The sequence below is a fragment of the Erpetoichthys calabaricus genome, chromosome 4 (genome assembly GCF_900747795.2).
Source record: "Erpetoichthys calabaricus chromosome 4, fErpCal1.3, whole genome shotgun sequence".
In the NCBI taxonomy this organism is placed as follows: domain Eukaryota; kingdom Metazoa; phylum Chordata; class Cladistia; order Polypteriformes; family Polypteridae; genus Erpetoichthys; species Erpetoichthys calabaricus.
In genome coordinates, this window is record NC_041397.2 from 248,218,398 (window position 1) to 248,237,608 (window position 19,211).

General features: G+C 39.8%; 1 protein-coding gene across 2 annotated transcripts in view; it reads left to right on the forward strand.

Moving 5' to 3' along the window:
* Positions 1–11,596: 11,596 nt before the first annotated feature.
* Positions 11,597–19,211, forward strand: part of cenpj (centromere protein J) — a 50,106-nt gene continuing 42,491 nt past the window's right edge. The window contains exons 1-2 of one of the 2 annotated variants that reach the window (XM_051926172.1): positions 11,597–11,755; positions 13,523–14,036. In XM_051926172.1, the coding sequence (XP_051782132.1) occupies positions 13,593–14,036 (444 nt within the window). In that variant the 5' untranslated portion in view covers positions 11,597–11,755; positions 13,523–13,592. The remainder of the gene's footprint in view (positions 11,756–13,522; positions 14,037–19,211) is intronic. The other variant, XM_028800575.2, reaches the window with a different exon arrangement.

Genomic DNA, 19,211 nt, shown 5'->3' on the forward strand with positions numbered 1-19,211 from the left:
TATTGTGTCCCAGTATTTCACTGCCTCCGTGGCCAAGGCTTATATGTTACACGAAGAATGCATGCTTCCCATTTCTTCCTCCTTTCCTTCCACTCCTTCCCCTTCTCCTACTCTCTCCCTTGTTACTCCTATGTCACCCATATTTTTGTTGGTTCAAAAAGGGGGGAATGTAGAAGAAGAATGTTCTCCTCAGCACCATGTATTTTGTGTGTTTAGTAAATTAGAATCTTTATAATAACTATTTTGTAACTTGCCAGTGAGAGACGCTTTGGCTTATGAACTAACAAAAATATGTTATTCCAGGGTTCAGGAGAAATAGTGTCCACATGAATAAAATGTAAGCTGTTTCTTGTTTTTCCCTTTCTCAGAGTGAATGTTTCAGGGACAAGGTCACAAGGCTGCAGAACTGCACATGTAGTTTATGCAAAGGCGTCTCTCCTATGCTTAGCTTCCAAAACACAGATAATGCTTAGCTCAACAGACATATTGTTTAACTTTACTGGTTTGATAAGGATGTTCTTTCTGTCTTATTAATCATGAGATGCTGAAGTATAAAAAACCCCTCCTGGCTTTTGATCAGGGTTCAATTGAGCTTTGCGGCAATAAGTTATACTCTTTTGAATCTCTACTTACTGCGACTCCGAATGAATAAATAAAGTGAATTGAGAAAATATTATCTGTCTGCTTTCCAGTGTGCCTTTTTCGTCCACAATAGTAATCCAGCAATAATAATAAAATAATCATCAAACTGGAGTAGAATAGGAGACACGGACATGGCAAAGTAAAATTCAACAGGAATGCAACTGAAGACTTCAAATGAACTACTAAAGACGAGTTTAATTCAAAGTATAACCATCTTCCAAATAAGCTTACATTTAAGCTTGCTGTAGAAACTCTGCAAACCCCGTCCTCAGTTTTTCAGCACTACCAGTGACTTGATGATTGTACTCTTCACAGTCCCTGCTTCTCCTGGCACGCTGTAAAAGGTCTCCATAGCTAGAAAAACACGTTGTTCATTCATTGGATAGTAAAACTGCATAAATTACTACATCAGAAACTATATAGTAAATGTAAGTGATAATCGTCACACTTCAGTTTCATTGAATTGTTGAAATTAGACAAGTCAGTTTAGTTCAAGGGCCAATACAATATACAATACAATACATGGTTACAGTTTATGGGTCTGCAAAGTTAAAAACAATATCTATATATTCTATTACCATAATTTTATGTTATTTTGCACAATGTTGTTTTAAATACTGAACTACCCATCTTCCCATAGTGTATTTGCTGAATCCATTTCATGTATTTTTTTCCATTTGTGACACAAATTCAATACTTTTAACACAAATGTGAAATACAAACAAACAAGAAAAACACACCTCCAACTTAGAACTTTTGGGGCATTTGGCAGTGATGATTCCAGTGAAGGTATCTTTGAGCATTGGATATTGTGTGCTGACCTGTATGAATTTGAAGCCAGTATGTAGCAGCTATTCATGTCACATCTGTCTGATGAATAATTTTTCATTCATTTTGCAGACTCAAGATAGATATTAGAAAAATGAACGCCTATACTATGGACAGCCATGTGGCCTTAAAATGTGCATGTGCTGTTTTGATTCCTGGATGCTTGCAATGTTTTGTTATGTTATATTATGCCAGATTTGAAACTTCTAAAATGAAAATAAGGTAATGTGTGTGTGTAATTCTTAAAGGTACATACCCAACTCTTTTGTATTGTTATTGTGTTTTGGTATTATAAAAAAACAGTTACATGAGAATGCATGGTTGTCTCCTGGGCTCACCCCATGCAGCGTCCCTGACTATGTGACAGAATGATGTACAACACTACATCGTATTCAAAACAGATTAGATATTTCTTCTCTTCCCAACTATTAGGCGAGAGAGAGAGAGATGGAAGAAACAGCATTTCTTCCTAAAAGGTTCCATATACAGGTTGTTTCTTTCTTCCTGTTAATTTAGAGAAAAGCCAAGCAAAATGACACCTTTTATTGGCTAACTAAAAAGATTACAATATGCAAGCTTTTGAGGCAACTCAGGCCCCTTCTTCAGGCAAAATGTAATACAGAAACTGGAGTTCCCTGTGTTTATATACACACTCTAGGACAAGAAACAACATTGGTAAATCTTTAAATGAGAAATTTTAAATGTAAAACATTAATAGATTTATTCAGGCTAGGGTTAATTTAACAAGAGAGAAAAGAACAATGTATTGTCAAGATCTCTGGATAAGATAACTGTCCAACAAAGTCTTTTGAAGTTTGTAATGAGTTTTTTCAAAAGAATGTGGATCTGTAGACAGGTTGTCTGTCATTCTGAGAGATGTAAACAATCCTCATATCTGGCCATAAAACTCTTGTCTCTATTCAATCCATGTTGTGGTGGAGGGGTTTGCGTGTCCCAATGATCCTAGGAGCTCTGTTGTCTGGGGCTTTATGCCCCTGGTAGGGCCACCCAAGGCAAACTGGTCCTAGGTGAGGGATGAGACAAAGAGCGGTTAAACAAAACCTCCTATGATGAAAAACAATTTTGGACGGCGTTTTCTCTTGCCCGGACGCGAGTCACCGGGGCCCCACTCTGGAGCCAGGCCTGGAGGTGGGGCTCGATGGCGAGCGCCTGGTGGCCGGGCCTGCACCCATGGGGCTCGGCCGGGCACAGCCCGAAGAGGCAACGTGGGTCCCCCTTCCCATGGGCTCACCATCTATGGGAGGGGCCAAGGAGGTCGGGTGCAGTGTGAGTTGGGTGGTGGCCGAAGGCGGGGACCTTGGCGGTCCGATCCTCGGCTACAGAAGCTGGCTCTTGGGATGTGGAATGTCACCTCTCTGAAGGGGAAGGAGCCTGAGCTAGTGTGCGAAGTTGAGAGGTTCCGGCTAGATATAGTCGGACTCACCTCGACGCACAGCTTGGACTCTGGAACCAATCTCCTTGAGAGGGGCTGGACTCTGTACCACTCTGGAGTTGCCCCCGGTGAGAGGCGCCGAGCGGGTGTGGGTATACTTATTGCCCCCCAACTTGGAGCCTGTACATTGGGGTTTACCCCGGTGGACGAGAGGGTAGCCTCCCTTCGCCTTCGGGTGGGGGGACGGGTCCTAACTGTTGTTTGTGCGTATGCACCGAACAGCAGTTCAGAGTACCCACCCTTTTTTGGAGTCCCTGGAGGGGGTGCTAGAGGGCATACCTTCTGGGGACTCCCTCGTTCTGCTGGGAGACTTCAATGCTCACGTGGGCAATGACAGTGAGACCTGGAAGGGCGTGATTGGGAGGAATAGCCCCCCTGATCCGAACCCGAGCGGTGTTTTGTTATTGGACTTCTGTGCTCGTCACGGATTGTCCATAACGAACACCATGTTCAAGCATAGGGGTGTTCATATGTGCACTTGGCACCAGGACACCCTAGGCCTCAGTTCGATGATCGACTTTGTGGTCGTTTCGTCGGACTTGCGGCCACATGTCTTGGACACTTGGGTGAAGAGAGGGGCGGTGCTGTCAACTGATCACCACCTGGTGGTGAGTTGGCTTCTATGGTGGGGGAGGATGCCGGTCAGGCGTGGTAGGCCCAAACGTGTTGTGAGGGTCTGCTGGGAACGTCTGGCAGAGCCCCCTGTCAGAAGTAGCTTCAACTTCCACCTCCGGCAGAACTTCGACCACATCCCGAGGGAGGTGGGGGACATTGAGTCCAAATGGGCCGTGTTCCGTGCCTCTATTGTTGAGGCAGCTGACCAGAGCTGTGGCCGTAAGGTGGTCGGTGCCTGTCGTGGCGGCAATCCCCGAACCCGTTGGTGGACACCGGCGGTGAAGGATGCCGTCAAGCTGAAGAAGGAGTCCTACAGGACCCTTTTGTCCTGTGGGACCCTGGAGGCAGCTGATAGGTACCGGCAGGCCAAGCGGAATGCAGCTTTGGTGGTTACTGAGGCAAAAACTCGGGCGCGGAGGAGTTTGGGGAGGCCATGGAGAACGACTTTCGGACGGCTTCGAGGAGATTCTGGTCCACCATCTGGCGTCTCAGGAAGGGGAAGCAGTGCAGTGTCAACACTGTATATGGTGGGGATGGTGCGCTGCTGACCTCGACTCGGGACGTTGTGGGTCGGTGGGGGGAGTACTTCGAAGACCTCCTCAATCCCATTAACATGCCTTCCAATGAGGAAGCAGAGCCTGGGGACTCAGAGGTGGGCTCCCCCATCTCTGGGACAGAGGTCACCGAGGTGGTCAAAAAACTCCTTGGTGGCAGGACCCCGGGGGTGGATGAGATACGCCCGGAGTTCCTCAAGGCTCTGGATGTTGTAGGATTGTCTTGGTTGACCCGCCTCTGCAACATCGCATGGACATCAGGGACAGTGCCTCTGGATTGGCAGACCGGGGTGGTAGTCCCCCTCTTTAAGAAGGGGGATCGGAGGGTGTGTTCCAACTACAGAGGGATCACACTCCTCAGCCTCCCTGGAAAAGTCTATTCAGGACGGAGAGGAGGGTCTGTCGGATAGTCGAGCCTCGGATTCAGGAGGAACAGTGTGGTTTTTGTCCTGGTCGCGGAACAGTGGACCAGCTCTATACCCTTAGCAGGGTCCTGGAGGGTGCATGGGAGTTTGCCCAACCAGTCTACATGTGTTTTGTGGACTTGGAAAAGGCATTCGACCGTGTCCCTCGGGGAATCCTGTGGGGGGTACTCTGAGAGTATGGGGTACCGGCCCCCCTGATAAGGGCTGTTCGGTCCCTGTACGATCGGTGCCAGAGCTTGGTCCGCATTGCCGGCAGTAAGTCGAACCCGTTTCCAGTGAGAGTTGGACTCCGCCAGGGCTGCCCTTTGTCACCGATTCTGTTCATAACTTTTATGGACAGAATTTCTAGGCGCAGCCAGGGCGTTGAGGGGGTCCGGTTTGGTGGGCTCAGGATTGGGCCACTGCTTTTTGCAGATGATGTTGTCCTGTTTGCTTCATCAGGCCGTGATCTTCAGCTCTCTCTGGATCGGTTCGCAGCTGAGTGTGATGTGGCTGGGATGAGAATCAGCACCTCCAAATCCGAGACCATGGTCCTCAGCCGGAAAAGGGTGGAGTGCCCTCTCAGGGTTGGTAGCGAGATCCTGCCCCAAGTGGAGGAGTTCAAGTATCTCGGGGTCTTGTTCACGAGTGAGGGAAGAATGGAGCGTGAGATCGACAGGCGGATCGGTGCGGCATCCGCAGTAATTTACCAGTCGATCTATGTTCCTACCCTCACCTATGGTCATGAGCTATGGGTAGTGACCGAAAGAACGAGATTGCGAATACAAGCGGCTGAAATGAGTTTCCTCCGCAGGGTGTCTGGGCTTTCCCTTAAAGATAGGGTGAGAAGCTCAGTCATCCGGGAGGGGCTCAGAGTAGAGCCGCTGCTCCTCCGCATCGAGAGGAGTCAGATGAGGTGGCTCGGGCATCTGATCAGGATGCCTCCTGGACGCCTCCCTGGTGAGGTGTTCCGGGCACGTCTAACCGGGAGGAGACCCCGGGGAAGACCCAGGACACGTTGGAGGGACTATGTCTCTCGACTGGCCTGGGAACGCCTTGGGATTCTCCCGGAAGAGCTAGAAGAAGTGGCCAGGGAGAGGGAAGTCTGGGCATCTCTGCTCAAGCTGCTTACCCCGCGACCCGACCTCGGATAATCGGGAGACAATGGATGGATGGATGGATGTTGTAATGTATTAAATTTTAGCATGAGTTTAACTTCCCATTCTTTTCTCTCTTGCTGTGTTTTGAAGTTGCCCATAAGCACTGTGACTTTAAAGTCCCTCTCACAGTGTCCATGGCTGTTGAAGTGGGCTGCTACAGGAACATCTGTGTTGCAATGTTCCTATTAATTTAAAATAATAATGTTATGATTTAGCTAGAACTGATTATTTTATAATCAATATTTGTCCACATGTATGATGCAATGATGCATGATTCTAATATCTCTTCCCATCAAAAATATTTTATATCACAGCTTTCACAGTATTTCACACCTTCACAAAATGTAAAAGAAAAGTTTCCAGTATGGTTATATCTAATTTTTTTCTAATCTGTTCATTAAAAGTGTATGTGAAATACATGAAAAATGGCAACATTTATAGTAATGATACAATATGCTGTAAAAGATTATTTTTTCCATGGGAGACACAGTGATTAACGCTGCTGTCTGTTATATTTCAGCCATTGTTACTGCCTTGGCTGGGGTTCAAATGCCATTTTTATGTCTTTTTTGTTCATTTTTAATTCATTTGTTTACATTAATATTGTTGGTCATTTAGTTTCTTTGTATCTTCTTTTATGTTCCATGTTTTGTGAGTTGTCCTCAAAAAGGTGGGGCCACCTGCCCATCACCGTCAAGGGAATGCCCTCAGTCCTATAAAGGCTAAGGAAAACCCACATCCTTTGTGGTTCATTATGAATGTGCTTATGGTGTGGTGAGTTTAATTGGATTTGTGATTATTCTTTGTGACCTTTTGCTCTGTTTTTAACTTCGCCTTTTGGAATTAAAATTGGGAATTTTCTCACTTTTGGGATTGTCTTCTGAAGGCACTGATGTCTGTGTTGGTGTGCTCTTTGGAGCCTATTTTTATTAATAGAGCTTTTCTAAAAGAGATCAGCTTCAGAGATCATGGTACAAAAGAAACAGTTTAGTGTGGTGGAATGAAAACTGCTTTAATGCTATAGTGTATGTACAGTCATACTGTTAAACAACCTAGAGACAAGATTTGAGGGCATTTCAAAAAGCTGGTATGAGAGAGTATCCCTGCAGACAGCTGTACTCCACATCTGGAAATGTAATTGAACTTTTTGGAAAGGTAATTAAACTAATTGAACTTTTAAGATGGAAGAAAGGTGAAACATCACAATATCATACAGTATATCTGTCTTTCCAAATGATAAAAAAAATTGGTCAGACTGATTTGCAGAAAACAAATATGAGAGAGACTGCTGTGCTGGACTATGCAAGGTCTCTTTGGATGACACAGTTGTTTGTAGTGAACTAAAGTTATGTATTATAATGCTGATGGACTGTAAGTCTACTTGTTTGGGTATAGAGTTCAACTGTTACAGGACAAATGGGCATGTAGTGACAGCAGATGCTAATTTCTGGTACAGAACCAAGCAATTCATGCAATATTTTACCATCTGTTTGAAGAAGGATCTTCTTCTTTGTCTAGGTCTGATCAGCAGATTCTAGAAAATCAATTCTTTTCAATGTGTTATAGTCCCTTCTATTTGTGCAACCATGCAAGAAAACATCTGCTGCCTTAAGTTATAGGACTTCAGTTATTATCGGTCTTATAAACCATTTGTATAAGCTAATTGAAAATATTTGGTTAACTCATGATGCTCTAGTTAAGCTGAAAAAAATATACATAAAAAACACTGTTCGTGAAACATTTTATGGTGTTGGTATAATGTGCTATTAAAATTTCATATTTCATTTTGCAGAAAGAAGTAAGTCTTGGATTTTCATGTATAGGATATCATGATTCAGCCTGAGATTGCTGAGAATCCAATCAGGGCACCTGAGATTTACACATATGCTGTTAAGAGGAATGCTGCTGCCTTCACTTTACTTTGACTGCAATGCCTAGTACACACTAGATTGGCGTCTAGTCAGGTGTGATGTATTCAGGGTGAGAATAAGTGCCCTCACTTTTGAGGACATTGTCACGCATGCACATCTGAGGATCACCATCCAAGCTCTTCCCAGGTATGTGATACTACCCCAGGCCAATAGGGGGGTCTTGTCATTTTCTTCCTTCAAGGTCTTGAGAAACTGCTCAGTTAGGGCAACTGCCCCTGCCCCTTCCGGTCCCGGACCTTCAAAAGGATGACCATGTGGAAAAAGGAGTCATTTTCATGGAGACGACCTGAAGGAACGAGCTCCAAGTCAGACGACCCATCGGCAAAGCTGAAATGCTTAGAAGATACTCCACTATGTGGCATTTACTTTTGTGGTTTTTCTCACGCCATCAATTGTTGTTTTTTTGTTGGACATTATGTTGGACACTATTCAGACAGCTCAACTTGCCAAAAAAAATGAAAGAGGTCAAGATGTTCAAAGTTCACTCATATCAACTGCATGTTGAAATGTTGTGCATTTCATGTGTGGTCCTCTTGAGATTTTGTGTGATGGACACTAATTTTATGGTTTTGTTCACACATAATTAGACTCAGTAAACCCCAGAGAATTAAAATAGTTTTGGAAAACTGATGGATTGAGTTTTCTGGGATTCTCAACTCCAGGTATGTTCACACATATTTTTGACGAAGCACCTTACCAGTAGACCCTTAAGAATGGTAGTGTATTTGAAAATGGTTCTCATGTGGCAGGGTATTTATCAGGGACAGCACTAGAGTTTTTTTGCTGTAAATGGTACTCCTCCCACCCCATGGCAATCAAATTACCCTTTCTGTGATGTTAAGAGTTTCATAAATGTAGGATTATTGCTATATTACCCTTTGTTATAGTATTACTGACACAATATTTTGTTTGTAATCTGGTAGTTTAAATTGATTATGAACTGATTTATATATTCTCATTTCAGTATCCATTGACATATACAAGTGTTTTAAGGAATTTTACAATTCCTAGTAAATGATGTGTCACACACATGTGAGTAGGAAAACGTTGTATGGACCAAGTGAAGGTAATTCCACGCCAGGCCAGGGGGTGGTGGGGTGCACTAAATCTTCTCCTGTTATCTCTACAGACCAGCCGCAGGAAAACCTATCTGACTCAACTTTGAAGACGTCATTTCTGGTTCCGGCGCATCGACTTATGTCAGAAGATGGTCACTTTTGGTCTGACTATTTAAAACCACCATCTTTGCAACTCAAGTTCAGTTCTGTTTTGGACTTTGGAATAGTGTAACAATAGAAAAGGGCATATTTTACAGTTTTAAAACACTCCTTTTTTAAAAAAAGTGAAGCAATACCATATGATATTTGAATGTTTTTAAAGAAAGAAACTAACAAAGACCACTTTACAATAAAAAATGTGAGATATTTGTAGGCATATAGCCCAGCGCTTCATGAAGCAAATACAATCAACAAGTGCTAATTATCAATGACATGATATGTAGGTTGAACCAAAGTCATCAGCTGAAACAGAAATAAAAAACATGTAGAGAGAATAAAACTGGGCATGGGACAACCACACTAAAAAGGTGAGGTTGCCACAGATGTGGCAGTTTAATCTGCAAACCTTGGACCATTGCAAAATTGAGGATAGCTACAATACACAATGTTGTCATCTTGCATCATCCAAGGTCACTCTCAAGCAGAAATTTCATGGCAGATGTGCTGTCCAAGCTCTTCAGCAGAAGCAAATAAAATGAATTGAAAATAAAATAAAGAACACACTTGTTGAAAGAGAACTGTATTAAAGCAAAATTAAAATTATGAATTGCTTCTGAAGAAAATGAAGAAAGAAGTACATTCACTGTAAAGAGAGTGTCTGTGAAGCTGAGTGCAGTGTACTCTGGATATGAAAGACCACCTGTAAAGAGTTTGTGTAGGCATATGTTAAGACCAAACACCTCCAGTATAAGGCGATAATATAAAACAATATGATAGAATTAATGGGAGTCATACAGTTGTATTGAGTCAGAAATTTCGTTGGGGCAACACGGTGGTGCAGTGGGTGGCACTGCCGCCTTGCGGTCAGGAGACCTGGGTTCGCTTCCCGGGTCCTCCCTGCGTGGAGTTTGCATGTTCTCCCCGTGTGCAAACTCTGTGTCCGGTTTCCTCCCACAGTCCAAAGACATGCTGGTTAGGTGGATTGGCGATTCTAAATTGGCCCTAGTGTATGCTCGGTGTGTTTGTGTGTGTCCTGCGGTGGGTTGGCAGCCTGCCTGGGATTGGTTCCTGCCTTGTGCCCTGTGTTGGCTGGGATTGGCTCCAGCAGACCCCCGTGACCCTGTGTTTGGATTCAGCAGGTTGGAAAATGGATGGATGGAATTTCGTAGGTCATGTGCTTTATTATTTTGAAAAATGCTGCCCCTATTTAGGCTTAGTTTGCCTAAATGGCAAAGCTGGCACTGGTGTTTATGAATTGTCAGGGAAATAACAGAAACAAAAATCACTAGACATGTTTTTGAGTCATGTAAAACCATGTGATGAAGAATGTGCAGTTACTGATTTCCCTTTTGAATGTAGGAGTTGGCTATGCAACACACACAGCCATTAAAAGCCACTGACCTAGTCACACTGGATGTTTGAACATTTTGGAAAATTCATTTTACACCTATGAATACATTTTACATTTAATTTCAAATTCAAGTCCAATGAAATCTCAACTATATACACTTTACTCTTTCATTCAACCACCATACACATGTACCTATTTACTGAACCTTTTTATTCAGACAGTAGTCCAAAGTGAAAAGCAAACCTAAGCAGGGCACAAATTCATTAAAGGGCACATTCACTCATATACTTATATTTACCATATACAGTTCAGCCAATGTCGCTAAATCAGATCACTTGCACATCTATGGAATGTGAGAGGAAAAGAAAGGGCCCTGTGATAACTGACATACACACAGGAAGAACACGCAAAGTTCACAGTGGCCCTGAATTTTTAGTTCATGATACTGCAATGCTAACAAAATAACTCAGAAATTTGAACGTTACATTTAAAAAAAAAAAGTAATTTTGTTATAGCTTTAATTCTGTACTTTCCAATACGGGTAATTGTGATAAATCAAAAAGAATGGGGCAGCCCCATGTGCAAATGACAATTAATTCTAAGGAGGCCCAAATCTTTTACTGACATGCCTCTGAATAAATTAACAAGTCAACCACTTCAAAATAAACACCAGCAGAAATGTAACAAAACGGATAAAGGACAACAAACACATTTTTGTGTATAAAATATAAACACTTTAGATAAAATATGATAAAAAGTGAAGAAAGCCTGAAGGACAATTCTGGATTAAACGTTTATGATTAAAAATTCCAGCCACTTCCTTTTAAATTCTGGAGTTGGATGTTATTTGACCCAAAAGTCACAAAAAGGTTCATTAGGAACACAATTTACAACCACTACGATAAACGTTAAACAGCACTTAAAAATACTGTAATTTAAATAAACTCTACTGATACTGAACACGTTGCGTTTAAATGCTACGATTGCATAAATGAGAAACAAATTCAGCTAGGCAGTCACGGTTTGGATAATAGCATCAGCTATATAAATACTACAAAAAATAGCAAGTGGTTAAAAAAGGAATGCGATGTTAAAATGTCCAATTCTTTTCCCATGTTGCGCTTTATTTCCATCTATGTTTTAACTTTACAAGTGTGTTTTACGTCCACCTATATAATAAAATCAATAAAAGTAAATAGTTAACGAAACTCCACAAACTTATTTAAAGCACCATAGTTTTAGCGCCCTCTTCCCGCCTTACTTTTATGTAAACAGAAGCCAAGTACAAGATGCGTCATCCACGCAAGCTTTTAACGTTCTGTGTTTTGCAATGCATCATGGGTAATGTAGTAAAAACAGGCATGATGTTTCCTTTTGTAAGCCGAATCTATACTAGTATTAATACTACAAAGTCCACAACTTCTGCTTATCTTTCCATCTTGGGCGTTATCGTCTCGCGGGTCTTGTGTTTTCATGGCGGTATGTTTGGATTTTAACATGTTTTTCCTGTTTCGAAATAGCTTTCTGAAGTCACAGAAGACTGACATTGTATTCTGCACCACTGAAGGAGCATTTAATAAGTAGGCTTTACTTAAATGAGGTATGTTTCATTTTAGTTTTTTCAGGGGAACATTGTTTTTATATTTTACAGGATGACCTGAATTGAATATTTCACTATACTGTACACAATGCATGCAGAATTAATAGGTTTCTAGGTAACGCGCAAGTCTCAAACGGTTAAATAAAATTATCTGGAAATAAAAATGTAAGTTGCTGAAGTGCACAATTTATATATGATTGGGATTATTCCAATGTAAAAAGCTTTGTCTGTTTTTTTGTACAGGTATTTTTTTGTTGATCAATACTACTTTTACACATGTTGTTGTACGAGTACGAACAATACATATTTTTTTAAATTGGTGATTCTATTCTGCATTAGCTGCGTTTCTTTTTAAAAGAATGATAGTTGGCTTATTTTTAAAATGATTTGGCTAGTTCCAACAGGACAGTAATACGTTTCAGATCACTTAGTAAATAATATGGTTTTAGTAACCAAATATTAACATTTTGTCTGAAAATTGGGAAAGGTCACCCATTAATTAATTTCAGTTTTGCTTTGGAACACTGAGCTTCCAGTCATGGAAAACTGGGTACAGAACTGAAGAACAAGTGGATTTGTGTGACTGTGTGTATGTGCAGGCATACTGTGTTATACATTCTGTATTATGGGATGCAAGTGTGTATACAGGCATACTGTGTTATACATTCTGTATAATGGGATGCAAGTGTGTATAGATATAAATGGTCAGTTGTCTGCCAAGTTTAATGGGAGAAACTAAAAATAACACAAAAATATGTATGTTAAGGCTAGTTAGATTTGACTTTGGTCAAAATTCACACGTATATACAGTATATACTTAAGCAGATTTATCAGATCACCATGAAACTAAAAGAATTACTTGTACTGTATTTCAACCCTAAAATCCTTTCAGTTATCTTAATGTATAATAAACATACACAAATGCTACTTAATAAAGACGCAGAAAAATTACCAAACTGTTGTTTATTGAAAATATCCTGTATCAGCAAGTAAGAATCTGTTAATAATCTAATAATCTAAACTGTATGAGTCAAAAAGAAAATACAAATAAAGGGAATGAATTTTTATCGAAAGTAATCAGTTTAAATAATGCTGAGAAACTGAAAATATCTAAGGAAAAAATGTTTTTCAAATAGCAGATAAATATATATGTAATTATATGATTACGGTACATAAGCATTTTTTTCATTAGCAAAGACACCTTAAAAGTTTGTCTGCTAGATGTTTTTTCCTGCCACGTTGTTACAATTACTAAGTAATTTATTTTCAATATTTCTGAAATATAAAAATATACAAAAACACTATACAACAGTCTATGTATAGTTTGCCGTGTTGAAATGCTATTTATATTGTTAGCAACTGATTATCACACTGCAAAATGCTTTGCATTTGAGAAAAAAAAAAAACATTGATGTATTTATTCTTAAGCCATCTGGCAGCTTGATCTACATCAGTTGTATAATCTCAAGAGCATGATGTATCAGTTTTCACCTAATTACAGCTTCTGTTTAGTTGGTGCTAAGGTTCTTTATACCAGCATCTGAAATTGCTAAAGTAAGACTATAGTAAATAATTCTCATATGAAATTAGGCAAATAAAATGAATAATATTATGCTATACTGTATAATGTTCAGTATTCTTAAACAACTGGTAAAGCATTTTATGGGACTTGTGTGTTCGAGCTTTTTGAAAGGATTCATACACTGTATAATTTTTTTCCCTCAGATGTTGTTTTATGTCATATTAAATTTATTTTATTTCTTTCAGTTTCTGAACCAAGACCTCTGATTTAACAGTATGTCCTCAAAACATGTTTTTTTGACTGTTCAGAATTAAAATGTCGGTGACAACTGAGCTACAAACTCAAATGAACTTTTTGGCTTGCTGGATGCCAAGCACTTCCCGGGCTGGTGTAATTCTAAACCCACCATTTGACCCAGTGAATGCAAATGCATACCAAACGGGATGGCTGCTTGAGGGCCAAAATGACTCTTTTATTACTCAGTTTTCCCCTCTACCTGTATCCAGCAATAGCAGCTGTATTAGTGTGGATTCATTTATGGATAAAAATATTTCTTCTGCATGTGGTGAGGCGGAACTCTCAGGCACTGGTTTTCATAATGCCCTTGATGCACTTAAATTACCTTCACTTGATGGTAATCCTCTCTCCCTGTGGGATGATGCTGATGTCTTCAATCAAGATGTGGCAGACTACCCTGTTAAAGATGCTGCAGATGCAAATGGACAGTGTTCTTCCTCCTTTATTCAAAAACTGGAGAAGGTAACAACACTTGTGCTTAGTGAATTTTTTTTATTAATACAGTGTTTTCTACAGTATAAAATAAAGTTAACTGTAAGAAATGTGTAGCTTGCTAGCTTTTTCATTTAATTTTTTTTTTCCAAAGTTGTGCTAAAACGTTGGTATGGACCTTATAAAATTTTTGAAACCACATTCTAAAATGCCTACCAATGTGAACTTACTTTTAAATAGCAAGATTTGATTAATTGCTGCTTCCTTATTTTCATTAAGTGAATACATTGCAGTATCTATTAATAATCCACCTCATGAAGAGAATAATTGCTGTATTACATCAAGTAGTAATTCATATGGTGTTATTATGCAATTATTCACCTCGTGAGCACATGTTGACAGTTTTTTTTGCCAAGTCTGTAGTTAATATTCACCATTTGACTTCAAAATTTATAATAAGGGCAACCATATCAACTTTAAATGTGAATACTAGGGAATTTGTTTACAGGCATGTAGGAGACATGGTGGTTGAGGGTTTCACTCTAGCTAGTGCTAGATGATGTTTGCTCTTCCTATTCCCATGTTTATGGGAGTTTTTCTCTGGGTACACTGGGGTGTGTGCTGTCACCCAAAAACTTCTCCAGAATGAGTGAATGTGCCTAGTGCCACCCTAGGTTAGCTGTGGGCTCTACAGAAATTCAAAGAAAGATTTTTCCTGCTATTTATTTACTTAATCAAACTGCATTTCTATGCTATCACAATTATTATAATATCATTTTTTGTGTGTATTATTTACTTAACAAAATATTCAAGTACTGACAGTATTAAAGTTTTATTTTCAAATCCCAAAGATGTGCAGGTTAAATTATCAACAGTAAATTGGTGATGTATGAGTAGGTGGTAGGTGTGTGTATGACTGTCCCCTGCAAAGAAACATGTTTCTTTTTTTTTTTAGTTTATATAATACTCTTTTAGGCACTACATGACAAATCCCCGATCATCAACTTTTCTTAACTGTTATAAAAAAGGACATAGATTGTGATACTAGCTTGAACCTTTTAAAATGTCAGTATTACCTTTTCACAGGCAGTAATGCTTGTACAGTCAAATGAAAAAGTTTGGGAAACCCTCTCAGCCTGCATAATAATTTACCTTCAACAAAAAAGATAATAGTGGTATGTCTTTCATTTCCTAGGAACATCTGAGTACTGGGGTGTTTTCTGAACAAAGATTTTTAGTGAAGCAGTATTTAGTTGTATGAAATTAAATCAAATGTGAAAAACTGGCTGTGCAAAAATTTGGGTCACCTTGTAGTTTTGCTGATTTGAATACATGTAGCTACTCAATACTTATTACTTGCAACACCAAATTGGTTGGATTAGCTCGTTAAGCCTTGAACGTCATAGACAGGTGTGTCCAATCATGATAAAAGGTATTTAAGGTGGTCAATTGCAAGTTGTGCTTCCCTTTGACTCTCCTCTGATGAGTGACAGCATGGGATCCTCAAAACAACTCAAAAGATCTGAAAACAAAGATTGTTCAGTAACATGGTTTAAGGGAAGGCTACAAAAAGCTATCTCGGAGGTTTAAACTGTCAATTTCATCTGTAAGGAATGTAATCAGGAAATGGAAGGCCACAAGCACAGTTGCTGTTAAACCCAGGTCTGGCAGGCCAAGAAAAATACAGGAGCGGCATATGCACAGGATTGTGAGAATGGCTACAGACAACTCACAGATCACCTTCAAAGACGTGCAAGAACATCTTGCTGCAGATGGTGTATCTGTACATCATTCTACAATTCAGTGCAATTTTCACAAAGAACTTCTGTATGGCAGAGTGATGAGAAAGAAGCCCTTTCTGCACTCACACCACAAACACAGTCGCTTGTTGTATGCAAATGCTCATTTAGACAAGCCAGATTTATTTTGGAACAAAGTGCTTTGGACTGATGAAACAAAAATTGAGCTATTTGGTCATAACAAAAAGTGCTTTGCATGGCGGATGAAGAACACCGCATTGAAAGAATAACACCTGCTACCTACTGTCAAATTTGGTGGAGGTTCCATCATGCTGTGTGGCTAGTTCAGGGACTGGGGCCCTTGTTAAAGTCGAAGGTCGGATGAATTCAACCCAATATCAACAAATTCTTCAGGATAATGTTTAAGCATCGGTTACAAAGTTGAAGTTACGCAGGGGTTGGATATTCCAACAAGACAATGACCCAAAACACAGTTCAAAATCTACAAAGGCATTCATGCAGAGGGAGAAGTACAATGTTCTGGAATGGCTGTCACAGTCCCCTGACTTGAATATCATCGAAAATCTATGGGATGATTTGAAGCAACAACATTTATTTATATAGCACATTTTCATACAAAAAGTAGCTCAAAGTGCTTTACATAATGAAGAGAAGAAAAATAAAAGACAAAATAAGAAATTAAAATAAGACAACATTAATTAACATAGAAAGGAGTAAGGTCCGATGGCCAGGGTGGACAGAAAAAACAAAAAAAAACTCCAGAAGGCTGGAGAAAAAAATAAAATCTGTAGGGGTTCCAGGCCACGAGACCGCCCAGTCCCCTTTGGGCATTCTACCTAACATAAATGAAAAAGTCCTCTTTGTAGTTCGGGTTTTTCACGGAGTCACTTGATGCTGATGGTCATACAGACTTCTGGCTTTTAATCCATCCATCATTGTTGGAACATCATGGTGCTTTGGGTAGATGGTGGTGGCGCACGCCACCACCAACATGACACCGGAAAAGGAAACAGAAGAGAGAGTAGGGGTTAGTACAGATTTTGAATGAATATTATTTTAATTAATTAGATATACAGAGTATCAGGATTAAATTACAGTGAAGTTATGAGAAGGCCATGTTAAAATAATGTGTTTTCAGTAGTTTTTTAAAGTGCTCCACTGTATTAGCCTGGCGAATTCCTACTGGCAGGCTATTCCAGATTTTAGGTGCATAACAGCAGAAGGCCGCCTCACCACTTCTTTTAAGTTTTGCTCTTGGAATTCTAAGGAGACACTCAGTTGAGGATCTGAGGTTGCGATTTGGAATATAAGGTGTCAGACATTCCGATATATAAGCCGGGGCGAGATTATTTAAAGCTTTATAAACCATAAGCAGAATTTTAAAGTCAATTCTGAATGACACAGGTAACCAGTGTAGTGACATCAAAACTGGAGAAATGTGTTCGGATTTTCTTTTCCTGGTAAGAATTCTAGCAGCTGCATTCTGCACTAGTTGCAAACGATTGATGTCTTTTTTGGGTAGTCCTGAGAGGAGTGCGTTACAGTAATCTAGCCGACTGAAAACAAACGCATGAACTAATTTCTCTGCATCTTTCGATGATATAAGAGGTCTAACTTTTGCTATGTTTCTTAGGTGAAAAAATGCTGTCCTAGTGATCTGATTAATATGCGATTTAAAATTCAGATTACAATCAACGGTTACCCCTAAGCTTTTTACCTCCGATTTGACTTTTAATCCTAATGCATCCAGTTTATTTCTAATAGCCTCATTGTATCCATTATTGCCAATCACTAAGATTTCGTTTTTTTCTTTATTTAATTTGAGAAAGTTACTATTCATCCATTCTGAGATACAAGTTAGACATTGTGTTAGCGAATCAAGAGATTTGGGGTCATCAGGTGCTATTGATAAATACAGCTGTGTGTCATCAGCATAGCTGTGGTAGCTCACGTTGTGCCCTGAGATAATCTGACCTAATGGAAGCATGTAGATTGAGAAGAGCAGTGGACCCAGGATAGAGCCTTGTGGAACACCATATAGAATATCATGTGTCTTTGAGTTATAATTACAACTAACAAAGAATTTTCTCCCTGCCAGGTAGGATTCAAACCAATTTAAGACACTGCCAGAGAGGTCCACCCATTGACTAAGGCGATTCTTAAGAATATTATGATCAATGGTGTCAAATGCAGCACTCAGATCTAAGAGGATGAGAACAGATAAATGGCCTCTGTCTGCATTTACCCGCAAGTCATTTACTACTTTAACGAGTGCAGTTTCTGTGCTGTGATTTGTTCTAAAACCTGACTGAAATTTATCAAGAATAGCATGTTTATTGAGGTGCTCATTTAACTGTATAATGACTGCCTTCTCTAGAATTTTACTTAAGAAAGGCAGGTTAGAGATGGGTCTATAATTTTCAAGAGCAGAGGGATCGAGATTATTTTTCTTAAGTAGGGGTTTAACTACCGCAGTCTTAAGACAGTCTGGGAAGACCCCCGTATCTAATGACGAATTTACTATGTCAAGAACATTATCACTAAGCACGCCCGATACTTCTTTGAAAAAATTTGTTGGTATTGGGTCAAGGGCACAGGTGGAGGGTTTCATTTGAGAAATTATTTTATGTAAATCAGGTAAATCTATCCTAGTGAAAGACTTTAATTTGTTTATTATGGGGTACTGGGGTTTAGGAGGATCCTTAGTGTTGGGGAGATATACTATGTTATTTCTAATATCATTAATTTTTTGATTGAAAAATACAGCGATAGCCTCACAGGTTTTACTGGAAGTACTTAGGAGGCATTCCTTTGAGTTACCTGGGTTTAACAGATGATCAATTGTCGAAAATAAGACTCTGGGATTACTAGCATTGTTATTTATAATCTTAGAGAAATAGCAGCGCCTCTCAAGACGGACTGTGTTATTGTATTCTGTTATTTTAACTTTTAATATTTCATAGTCAATAGTTAGTTTAGTTTTCCTCCATTTACGCTCCGCTCTACGGCATGTTCTCTTTAAATCAGACACTCTTTGGGTCTTCCATGGTATAACAATGCTAGAAGATTTTTTAACTGTCTTTTCAGGTGCAACTATGTCAACAGCAGCCCTCACTTTAGTATTAAATCTTTCCACCTTACTATTTACATTCTCCTCGCTATTATAGTTGGCACTATAAACGGACTGATTGGTTAGAATGTTTGAAAGTTTTAAAGCTGCTGATGAGTCAAAGAACCGTTTTTTAACAATATGCTTCTCATGAGTGTTTTCTATCATTATTTCTATATTAAAGAGTAGAAGAAAATGGTCTGATAGACCAATATCAATGACCTGCTTTATATCAACTTTTAGTCCTTTAGTAATTACTAAGTCTAACGTATGACCTGCTTTATGTGTAGGCTGATTAACGAGCTGTCTCAAATCAAAAGAGTCCAGGAGGTTCAT